At 38.9% G+C, this 12627-nt stretch overlaps 1 protein-coding gene across 3 annotated transcripts in view; it reads left to right on the plus strand.

Annotated features, from left to right (window-relative positions):
• Positions 1 to 12627, plus strand: part of abcc8 (ATP-binding cassette, sub-family C (CFTR/MRP), member 8) — a 164274-nt gene that overhangs the window by 132791 nt on the left and 18856 nt on the right. For all 3 annotated transcript variants that reach the window (XM_059973947.1, XM_059973945.1, XM_059973946.1), the window contains exons 25-33: positions 763 to 1010; positions 1646 to 1812; positions 2540 to 2609; positions 4734 to 4891; positions 7482 to 7574; positions 9475 to 9577; positions 10070 to 10183; positions 11937 to 12057; positions 12170 to 12300. In XM_059973947.1, coding sequence (XP_059829930.1) covers positions 763 to 1010; positions 1646 to 1812; positions 2540 to 2609; positions 4734 to 4891; positions 7482 to 7574; positions 9475 to 9577; positions 10070 to 10183; positions 11937 to 12057; positions 12170 to 12300 — 1205 coding nt within the window. The remainder of the gene's footprint in view (positions 1 to 762; positions 1011 to 1645; positions 1813 to 2539; positions 2610 to 4733; positions 4892 to 7481; positions 7575 to 9474; positions 9578 to 10069; positions 10184 to 11936; positions 12058 to 12169; positions 12301 to 12627) is intronic.

Below are 12627 nucleotides of genomic sequence, written 5' to 3' on the forward strand. Positions count from 1 at the left end.
TCGGCGAGACCCGACACAGATCGGGGGACCGCTTCGTTGAGCACCTACTCTCTGTCTGCCACAACAGACAGGATCTCCCGGTTGCCACCCACTTCAACTCTGCTTCATATTCCCATTCGGATATGTCCATACATGGCCTCCCCTACTGCCATGATGAGGCCAAACTTCGGTTGGAGGAACAACATCTCATACACCGTCTGGGAAGTCTCCAGCCCCTTAGTATGAACATCAAATTCTCCAACTTCCGGTAATTCCCTCCCTCTCCCCCCATCCCACCTTCGCTCTGTCTCCTCTTCTAGCTGCCTATCACCTCTCATGATTCTGCCTTCTACTACCCATAGTGCTTTCCCCTTAGATTCCTTCTTCACCTCTCCTGCCTATCCCCTCCCTCACCCCTTGATCTTTCCTCTGACTGGTTTTCCATGCTCTCCCCACCTTCTTTATAGGGCCACTGCCCCCAGTTCTTTAATCCTGACGAAGGGTCTTGACCTGAAAAGTTGACTGCTCCTTTCAGCAGATGCTGCCCAACCTGCTGAGTTCATCCAGCTTGTTTGTACATCATGAAAAGTATCCAAACTGCTATGAAGGGCAGCATAAGAAGGAAGTTCACAGACAAGCAACCATGTTAGTGTGTCCTTGTCATAGGTCATTTGCTGTGGGAGAGAAAGAATAGAGAGACGTAACACTGTTAGATTACAGACATGGCAGTAAAAGTGAGCTAAAATAATTATCTTTATGGCTTCCTTTGTACATTTGCTTTAGAGGATATGGCAGAAGGTGATGATGAGGATAACCTTTCCTCTGTCCTGCTCCAAAGAGCAAAGATGCCATGGCGTGCCTGTGGCAAATATTTAAGCTTGGCAGGTTGCCTTTTGCTGCCCCTGCTCATCTTCTCGCAGCTCTTCAAACACACAGTAATGGTGGCAATTGACTACTGGCTAGCGAAGTGGACCTCGGACGCTATCTACGTCAAGATTGAAGCAGAAAAAAGAAATTGTTCTTTGGTCCAGGTAAAGGCACCTAGTATTTGTGCTGAAGTTTTGAGTCCTTCTACTGCTATATCTAGCATGCTTTTGTCGCATCTGGTTTGCCAGCCAAGGGTAAAAGAATGATCTAATTTGATTCCATATTCCCAGATAATTGGCTGTATGCAGACAACAAATGTCTCTGCTTGCAAACTATAAGAAGTTCTCTTCCGTTAGTTGAATGAACTGGGAATTTAAAAAGGCAAGACTTAATAAAGAACCAATTATTCTGCAGACACTTTGCAATCATTAAGCGTTTCGTTGGTGTCAAAGTTATGCATGGTTGCACGTACACCTGGTAAAATCCAGCTTTATATAGCCAGTGCCATGTTTTGGTGGTTTTCCTTTATTTTACTTACCAACATTCTTCCATACTCTTGCCCATCCATTCGTTAACCATTGATGTGGTAGAGCAGGTTATCAGAAGTATAATCTGGAATGGAATTTTCGAAATTTCTCATTAAATTAAAGACTATTTGGAGGGGTCAGTATAGATGTACTCTTAGCAGGACTATTATTAATGCCATAAAACTTGGAACTCATTTAATGAAATATTAATCTTTTAGTATTCTTCTAGCATTGCAATCTGCTTATTGAATTATTTTATATTTGCTGCCCAGGATTGCCACTTCAGTCATTCTTCCTACATAACAGTGTTCAGCATTCTGTGCTGCCTGGGAATTGTCCTCTGTTTGGTTACCTCCATCGCTGTGGAATGGACAGGCCTCAAAGTGACCAAGGAACTGCATAAGAGTTTACTCAACCAAGTCATCCTCGCACCAATGCGGTACCAAACTACCTTTTCAATCATTGTTCTCAAATTAAAAGTCAATTTTAATGTAAACCTTTTCTCAAGAAACTTACATCATCATATCTTAAGCCTAATTTGTACAGTATCTGTTTTTTCTGTTAACTTCAGTTTCACACTATGTTGGTTACATTAAAACTACACCTCTGCTTTTAAAGTAAAACTTCTGAAATTAAAATAGCTTTCAACAGTAATTGCCATAATTGCCTGTGCTTATTCCAACTAGAGAGTAAAAGCCAAAACATCAAAATAAATGGATTGGAGTCCTAATATGTCTCAATAATGTCAAAATGCAAATTTTCAATTGGCTTCAATGCAGGCCTAGCAGATTTCTCAAAGAATATTTGCCAAGACATGTTGTTAAAGGTGATAATTGGTGAAAATTTCAAAAATTATATCTACACTAATGTGGGTTTCATATGTCAGGTTGCACAAATTAAAACTTGCTAACATATAAGTAACTGGAGGAATTGTGGACCTGTTTCAGCTTCAAGGTATTGCACTTGTGAATCGTGTTTGTAAAAGTAATTACATCAATTTTTAGAACAAAACATTAATGTAATTTCTCTACTGACTAATCATATGAGATCATGCAAAATGGGTGTTTTTAACAGAACCAATTCACTTTTCAAGCACAGCAGAAAAATAATGTAAGCTAGCTCTAAAAGCTCGTAAACATATTTTGCTAATCCAATTGTTCCTTCAGATTCTTTGAGACCACTCCTCTTGGGAACATCCTGAACCGATTTTCTGCAGATACCAATATCATTGATCAGGTAAGATAGGTTTGGAAGATTTCTGAACTCCCTATTGCAGAAAATTTCTTAAGTTATACTCAATGCTTTATAAAACCTCAACCTGCAGAAGTACAAAATCAGGCAGGTCTAAATTAGAAAAACTTGTGAACCAATGCCATGAGAGTAACACAAACGGTGGTGATCACATTTAAGTTGGCACATTTCTGTCCTGACGAAGGGTCTCGGCCCAAAACGTCAACATCGCTTCTCCCTATAGATGCTGCCTAGCCTGCTGTGTTCTACCAGCATTTTGTGTGTGTGTTGTTGTAAGTTGGCAAGCTATGTGATGTCAAATTCAGTAAAACGCTAACACCTAATCTAAATGATACTTTACTTCAGGGCCAAACAGGTTTCCTTGGACCTTTAGTACCACCTTTTCCTTGCTCTCCAGATCTTCAGCCCTGTGGAGCAAACTCTGACTTGATTTAGTGTTCTCCATCTCCGTATTGGAGCAGATTGATTGGTCACTGACCACCTCTAATTTTAAGCTTATAGCACATTTCAGTACAACTGTCAACTGCCTTATTAGTGCTTGCTAAAGCTTCTGCAACATCGTCATGATATGTCAAGATGCTATTTAAAGCTTGCACACAGGTATGATAAAATAGTTAAATATAAACAGGAAATGCTGGAAATACTCAGAAGGTCTGCCAACATGTTTGGATGCTGCCTGATCTGGATATTTCCAGCATTTTGTGTTTTCATTTCTATTTTCAGCACTGGTTCTTTCTTGGTTTTTGAAATAATGCTACTCAGACCTTTCCAATAGTCAAGATTCAACATTCTGAAGATGTGGTTGTCTCAGAGCTTTATACAGGTTTTTAATGTTTTTCTTGATCTTGTACCCAATTCCATTGGTTATAAATCCCAGAATACTGTATGCTCTAAAGCCTGGAATCCCATATTTTCAGTCTCTCTATTCAAATATAAACATCTCATTCCTGCAGCTGATTTACGATTCAGGAAAACTAAGGAACTGAGCACTAGTTATCCCTATTAATCTCTTCTGTATTTGCTCCATCTTCCTTAAAAATTTAGTGCCCACTTGGGTTTTGCATAATTTCAAAACTTTTGACATATGTTTTATTAATCATTTTGTTTTTCCATACTGCTATCTTCAAAGGTTTTGTAAAAACATCTAAAAAGATCAGACTCTTCTTGCAACTGTTTGTAGAATTTGTCCTGTATCATCTCTACTTTTTCTTTTCACCTCCCATGTACATCTCCTCTTCAAGCTTTACTCTGATGCAAGTTTTGTTTCATTTGCAATCATTATGGGAAAAGATTTACAGACCTCTTACTGAAACCATGGGCCAAATCATGCTCAACTGACTCGCACTACACCACTTCCTGTGCTAGTCCAAAGGCAAAAGATAACTGCAGGGGAACAACAAGATCCAAAGTTCAAAGTAAATTCATCACCGAAGTACATATATGTCACTATAAGCAACCCAGGCATGTTTCACTCATTTCGATGTATCCCAGATATTCAGTTAAAAAATTAAAATGCAATACATTCTTTTTACAATTGCTTTAGAGTAGTTTATGTGAAAAGCAAGGAAAAAAATCCTAACCCAAATTTAGATTTGCTGCTTGTACATCAGCCATTGCTGGCATACAGCTGAGAACAAACAAGAGAAAGTCTGCAGATGCTGAAAATCCAAGCAACACACACAAGATGCTGGAGGAACTCAGCAGACAAGGCAGCATCTATGGAAAAGAATAAACGGTCGACATTTTGGGCTAAAACTGGCCTGCTGTCCTCCAGCATTTTGTGTGTGTTGGTAAGGCAGTCTGGAACAACTAGTGGAGAAGAGACAGCTCGAGTGGGAAATTAGACTCCCAGTGCAGATCCCCCTTTCGCCATGCTGGATAAAGATACCAGTTCCCAATGGAGCAGCTGTCCTTTTCACAACTCAGTCCAGGTGGATATTTAGGTAACTGATTTGATACTAAGAGTGATAACTAGTTATTTCTATGCACAATTCCTCAGCTTCCCTGGACTTCTCGTGGGTAATTTGAGTGATAATTTGTATTAACCGGTAAACTTTTGAGGATGAGCGTTGATGGGTGGATTAACAGTATTGTTCTCTTTGTTTTCAGCACATTCCTGCCACCTTGGAGTGTCTCAGTCGATCAACTCTTTTGTGTCTCTCTGCCTTGGCAGTGATTTCGTATGTGACTCCAATATTCATCATTGCACTTGTTCCACTTGCAGTGGCTTATTACTTTATCCAGAAGTACTTCAGAGTGGCATCCAGGTAACTGACCACCAGAAGCTAGGATTGACAACTCTTTAGAGAATTAAGTTTATAAAATCACTGCATTGACAACATCAAGGTGAACAATACACATTTTCAACAAACAACGAGCATTAATTCACATGAATGATATACATTGATGTGTGAATCATTTCTTTTGTAATGAGTTAGATGTCATTCTCCATTCTTAAGAATTCACTGAGTCAAAATGTGATGAAATCATTGTGCCAAGCCTATTTGATTTTTTGAAATTTGTTTAACATTGCCTAAGAATACAATCAACTTGTAAATAGAATACATATTGTATCAGAAACAAAATATTTGAAGCACTGCAGTGTCAGTAGGGAGAGAAATAGTCTGTCAGTTAAACTGGGATGTGAAAAAAATAAACATGTTTTTACATTCAGAGAGGTGGAGGGTAGGCAGAATGGGGATTGTCTCTTATTGCTGCTTCGAATTATTGATTTTTAAGATAGCTATTAGCTTGACAAAAAAATAGTCAAAATGAAATAGTACAGCCCCAACTAGAGAGGGGAAGTATAGGAAGGAATGGTAACACAAAACAGATAAATATAATGTTAGGAACTAAGAGCTGCAGTGTATTCAGACTGAAAGCAAGCTGCTGTTCCTTGAGCTTATAGTGCACATTGTTGAGAGGGTGAAAGTAGGTCAGTGTAGAAATGGATAGACATTTAATGATAGGAAGCTAGATGTTCAAGGACAGCCCTGCACACTGAATGACAGCTTTTTAAGTTAGCTACCCAATCTACACTTGATTTCTCCAGTGTATAAGATACCCCATCATGAGCATTAAATGCAATGCAATAAGTTGGCAAAAATTGCATGGAAGGACTCTTAGGTTTGCTAACTGGTAGGAAGGGAATAGGTAAAAGGATATAGTAGATATTGCCATCTCCTGCACCAGAAAGGGAGTGGTTGGTAGAGTTAGAAGTGTGGACCAGAGAGATTTGGAGGGAATGGGTCCTTCAGAATACTTAAAGGGAAAGAGATGAATAATGTGTCTGACCCACTGTATCTAGGCCTTTCAATATTTGGTAGGTAGTACAGGAAATGAAGATGAAGCATTGCGGAGCCTTGTCAATAATGGAAAACCTCCATTAATTAAAAAGAAAGACATCTTTGAATGACTTATTACAAAGTCTCATAACAGATTTGCTTTTCTGAAGAGCTTTATACAGAAGTGCATCTTCTGCTAACCAAATTAAGATGGTACATTATTTTTCTGCTGTTTCACCCACCTTCATCTGCCATGGCTCATGGTTTAATGCTAAAGGCACTACTTATTTATTAAAAACAAACTATGGCTATCTCCACCTATTTTTTTTAATATTTATTTGAAGCATAGGGAAATCACCTCCTGGTCCTCCTGGTTTTAGTCTAAAACACTCTAAAACAGGGTTCCCAACCTGGGGTGCATGGACCCCTCAGTTAAAGGTAGGGGTCCATGGCATAAGAAAGGTAGGGAACACATGCTCAATCATTGAAGGTGGGCATGCAGGTACAGCAGGCAGTGAAAAAGGCACATGGTATGTTGGCATTCATAGCAAGACGATTTGAGTACAGGAGCAGGGAGGTTCTACTGCAGTTGTACTAGGCCTTGGTGAGACCACAGCTGGAGTATTGTGTGCAATTTTGGTCCCCTAATCTGAGGAACGACATTCTTGCCATAGAGGGAGTACAAAGAAGGTTCACCAGATTGATTCCTGGGATGGCAGGACTTTCATATGAAGAAAGACTGGATCGACTAGGCTTATACTCGCTGGAATTTAGAAGATTGAGGGGGGACCTTATTGAAACGTATAAAATTCTAAAGGGATTGGACAGGCTAGATGCACGAAGTTTGTTTCTGATGTTGGGGGAGTCAAGAATGAGGGGTCGCAGTTTAAGGATAAAGGGGAAGCCTTTTAGGACCGAGATGAGGATAAACTTCTTCACACAGAGAGTGGGGAATCTGTGGAATTCTCTGCCACAAGAAACAGTTGAGGCCAGTTCATTGGCTATATTTAAGAGGGAGTTAGATATGGCCCTTGTGGCTAAAGGGATCGGGGTATGGAGAGAAAGCAGGTACAGGGTTCTGAGTTGGATGATCAGCTATGATCATACTGAATGGCGGTGCAGGCTCGAAGGGCCAAAAGGCCTACTCCTGCACCTCTTTTCTATGTTTCTAACAACATTAGTCTTTCAGCTCCTTCCTGTGAACATGAGAACAAAAATAAAATACTATTCAATTTCTAATGAATCTTATTAAATATTATCAAATAAACCAAACAATTAGCATGCTGGGTCTGTTTGTATATTGAATCAACAATACCCAGTTTATTGCATCAGAAGATCTGTATAATTTATGCATGTTTTTAATAAATGCTAAATTCTGAGTTATTCTTTTCTGATTAAATGCACTTCCATGTAAATTTTCCATAAATATTTTAAACTTAAATTCAACATTCTTATTGATCATCAGGATTTCTATAGTGCTTCTATCACAAATGTATTAATCAGTACGTAGTTGAATAAAGCTGATTAGAACTTAAAACCTTTGACAGGCATCTTACCATTTTACTATTTGCAGAGACCTCCAGCAATTGGATGACAGCACACAATTGCCAGTACTTTCACATTTTTCTGAGACTGTGGAGGGTCTAATCACAATACGGGCCTTGAGGTAAAACAATATAATCTCATATTAAATGGTAGCTTTGCATCGTTGAACGAATTGGAGGTCAAGATATTTGCACTATTATGAAATAAAGAATTATAGGAGACAAGACATCAAGACCAAGATCAAATTAGCTGTTATGTCATTGAATGATGAAGCAGCTTTAAGGGATCATATGCTTCACTTTGTTTTATGTTCTTATTCTGCCAAAATTTTGCATATATAAAACAGAATGGGCATTCTGATTCCCCATCAGGAGATTGCTTAATAATGTATGTGTAATTACTTTGAGGAGCTAGCTTCATCAGAGAACATTAGGATAATGTCCCTTTATAAACTTCATGTATTTGGCAAAGCTGTAGGTTGGTTTCTAATTTCGCAGTAATGGTTACTAATTGAGTGTTTTGTTTATTTGATATTATCTCGTAGTTCATCTTATCATGAGGAGTGATGATAAATTGAGCTAAAGTTAGATCTGCAATAAATGTTGCTTGATGAGTTTAACAGTTCACATCTAACTAACCTTATTAACCTGCAATTTGGAAAGTTGGGTTCAAAAACTACCAGGAAATATGCAAAAGTTTACAGTTTCCAGTGGAATCAGAGTCAGAAATGTCTATATAAAGATATGAAATCTTCACTGCTATTTTGCAGCCCAAAAGAAGGTAGAATTCGGCATTGAAAAATGCAAAAAGTATGGAATGGTATTGCAATGTAAAAGGGCTGGATGAATTGTAAATTTTGTACAATCTTGCAAATTGCATTTTTCCAATACAATTGTAAATTATTTTTATACTGACAGTGAACCCAAGGAAAGTAGAATCTCCCAGCATCCCCTTCCTTTTACAGCCTATGTATAATGCTGAGATACATCCTAGGAAGTGCTGGAACACATCATTAATAACGTAACCTGGGATCATCACGTATTTTGGGTCTTTCAACATCAGACGCTCTTATGCATGCGACCTAGCCAGGGTTGATCAGGCCATGGCTTTTGTCCCAGCAGCATTGCTCCATGGGTCACGACTCTTGATCCATAGTCATCTGGAGGCTCAGTCAGCAGCCTCTGTGACAGTCCCAATTGCTTTTTTCTTTGTAGCCCCAGTAATGCCAAGGAGAGAGTAGGTTCTGCACAGTGAGCAGCCAGAAAAACTTCTAAACCTCAGCTCTATAGGCTCATATTGTGCCCTCCAATCCTGTGTCTGGCACTGCTATACCAACTCCAGGTATTTGACTTTCTTACGTTCAAACACCTCCTCAATCCATTCTTCCCAAGTTCTACCATGACCACCTGCTTTGAGGTTTCGGACAGAGTGACCATGTCAGACTTTGAGAATGATGATACAATGAAGTCAGGAAACTTTAGTGGAATGCACTATGGCTTAAAGATAAAGCTACGTGTAAATATTCATTAATCCCAAATTTACTTTTTTCCTGTTAGTTGTTCATACTTGCCCCCTGAGGGTACAAAATCCTGATTTATTAGAACTACAATCTCTTAACCAAATGACTTTATCTTTAGCCTCAGTTATGTATGTTTAAGAGCCAATTGATCATGGAGTCTAACCCAGTAAAGCGCAATTCTGTCCTCACAACCCATATTGTATGTCAACATCTGTCATAGGATTACCCATAGAAGTTCTCTCTACCACTTCATTTGAACACTGAAACCAGTCCCTGGCATGAGAAGTCAACATAGTCTCAGGAGACAGGAATGGAACCAGAGAGTACGTCTGTGCATAATTACGTAGCAATAGATCATTCTAATGCTAAAATTCTGAATTGGGTGCAGAATTAAACTATTTTAGATGGTGAATAAACACCAAGGGGAAGAATGGTTTTGATTTTAAAAAATTCATGTACAATAAAATTGTTGCCAATGAAACCCATATGGCTGTGTTTTCAGGGAAGAAAATCGCTTTAGGCACAAGCTGCTGGAGCTGACGGACACTAACAACATTGCCTCCTTGTTCCTCACAGCTGCCAATCGTTGGCTCGAAGTTCGTATGGTAAGGGCTTCAGACCTGGGGTCTTCAATATTAATTGTTTTTCATTGTGTTTTCTCAATCTTATAAAGTTAGGATTTGAATGACACATTAGACATCCCTACAATAGCTTACCAAAGGTGTACGTTTAACTTCACTGGCCTACACTCAAGATTTAATTTGAAAGTAATTAATCTAGATACACCCAGAGCCTTAAAGATGATTATTTATGAAGCTACACACCAAGAGATTTCAGTAAGTGAGTTTTGAATGTACAACCCCATGCCTCAAAAAAGGCATTATATAGATAGAGATGTAATTACTGAAATTCTCATTTTTTTCTATTTTTATGTATTGCGTGGTACTGCTGCTGGAAAGACAACAAATTTCACAATGTATGCCAGTGATGTTAAACCTGATTCTGATTCTGGCAATTGCTTGTACCAAGCCCTGGTCTGACACCTGCTTTATTCTGATTTGTATGCATATCAGCCTGTTCCCTATGTTTATTTCCAGGAATATATAGGAGCATGTGTAGTTCTCATTGCAGCAGTTGCGTCTATCACCAACTCACTGTACTACGGACTTGCATCAGGACTTGTTGGTCTGGGACTGACCTATGCCCTAATGGTAAGAACATTAAATTTATTGCTTTGACAATTTTCCTACTGTAATTAGGATGTTAAGAAAAGTTCAGGCCAATACCAGGAATAGGTATTTATTTATTATTGTCACATGTACCAAGTTACAATGAACAATTTGTTTTGCATATTGTTTGTAAAGATCAATTCATTACACAAAGCATTGAGCAGAATAAGGTACAATAACAACAATGCTGACTAAAGTATAAAAGCTCCCTAACAAGCACAGTGCAGGTAAACAACAAAGTGCAAAATCATAATGAGGTACTGTAGATTGTGAGACCAAGAGTCCATCTTATCAGACAAGAGGTCTGTTAAAGAGTCTGATAATATTGGGATCAAAACTGTCCTTGAGCCTGCTGGTACATGCTTTCACTCTTTTTGAATTTTCTGCCCAGTAGAAGAGGGGAGAGGAGAGAATGTACAGGGTGGCCAGCTGATTTACTAAAGCAGTGAGAATTATAGAGAGGAGGCTGGTTCTTGAGATGTACTAAGCTCTCGTGGTCACATGCAGAGTAATTGTCATGCCAAGCAGTAATGTGTCCCGATAGAAAGCTTTCTGTGGTGCATTGATAAAAATTGGTAAGACGTGCCAAATTTCTGTAGCTTCCTTATAATCACAGTGACATCCCTGTGTGTCATCCACAGGAAAAGCATCTCACTAACTCATTTACATTCAGATTTTAACATCAAGTAACTAACTTCTAGCTTTCCACTTCATTTATATATTTACTGCAATACCCAATCAACCCTGCCCTTCAATGCCCCTTGTCCTTTGTCAGGCTATCTTTTTCCTCAGCTTCTCTCGTGGAGTGCTCATCTCCATACCCTTTATTCAACTAGACTTAAATATAACCATTAACTGACTTTGCAGTAGCACACAATCTGCCAAAACCTCTGATCCAGGGTCATCCCTATCTACAAATACAAGTTGTGGATTCTTTACACTAATCTTTAAAATTTTCTTTTCTATCAAAATTACCTGCTGACAAATGCTTACTGAAATTGCTAAGATCCCTGATTTGGAGGTTCTCAGTATTAGTTACGAACGTGGTTCACCTGCAGTGTGTTGGAAGTGGAGACATAGATCACAGGACAGTACAACACTGGACAGGCCATTTGTGCCCCCCCCCCCCCAGTTTTGAACCAATCTTGACACCAATTTTTACTAAATGTCCTCCTCCCCTGTATCATTCATATAACCCATTCCTTTCATATTTATGCAAGCCTCTTAAACTCCACCAAACTGCCTGCTTCCACTACTATTCTTGGCCACATTTTCTAGGCACCTACCACTCTGCTTAAAAATACTAGCCTCTCACTTCACTTTTAAACATCCTCCTCCTAACCATAAAAACATATCCTCTGGTGTTTTATACTTCTACCTTGGGGTAAAGATTCCAATTGTCTATCCTAGTTATGCCTCCGTCAGGTCTCCCCTTAGCCTCAGATGTTCTCGGGAGTACAACCCAAGTTTTATTTTTTGAGACCTATTAGCTACTTTTCCAAGTGGAAATTTCCCATAGTTTTCTGATTATGGCTTGATTTGAGATTTTAAATTAGGAATCCTTTCAATTGCTCAATTATGTTCAAAGATAATTTACATAAATATGAGTTACTCAACTTTGAATTTGGTATTAGATGGATGGTTATTACACCTATAGTTTGCATTTATCTCTTGCTCAGTGCTTGACCAATTGCTGCAAGTGGTAACCTGCCTGATTGTTTTCCTTTCTTGACAGATTTCAAACTACTTGAACTGGATGGTACGCAATCTAGCAGACATGGAAGTACAGTTAGGTGCTGTGCAGAGAATAAACAGCCTCCTTAAAATTGAAACAGAAAATTATGATGGACTTATATGTGAGCATTTCCAGACAAAATATTTGGTGAAAATGCCAGTGATCAAGTAGTTAAGTTTAATAAGTAAGTTTTTTAACTGTTATTTCTTTTCATCCTGAATAACACGGTACAGCACCTTCACAGATTCCTCCCAACTGGCCAGATGAAGGCGAGATCAAAATCCAGAATCTCAGTGTTCGCTATGACAGCACCCTAAAACCAGTGTTAAAGAATGTGAATGCCCACATCAGTCCAGGACAAAAGGTAAAAGGCCCACTGAGTTCAACATATGTGAAGCTGCTGATTGGAAATTGGCCTCGTGCAGTAGTTTGCCATTAAATTCACCCATGTAGCTCCCATTATTTTGAAGTGCTTCCTTCCTTCTAATATGATATCCTTCATCTACATAATTGTTATGTGAATCCGACTAGCAGTTGCATCTGGGAATGCATTAACACATGCAGTGATCAAGCCTGCTGCAAATATGCAGTGTAGGCATATTCCACTATTAGTTTTTGTTTGTGTCGAGCCACTCAGGTAACACTAAAATTCAACAATGCAGCTGATGTTGCGTGTTAACCACATGCAACT

The sequence above is a fragment of the Hypanus sabinus genome, chromosome 7 (assembly GCF_030144855.1).
Source record: "Hypanus sabinus isolate sHypSab1 chromosome 7, sHypSab1.hap1, whole genome shotgun sequence".
Taxonomy (NCBI): domain Eukaryota; kingdom Metazoa; phylum Chordata; class Chondrichthyes; order Myliobatiformes; family Dasyatidae; genus Hypanus; species Hypanus sabinus.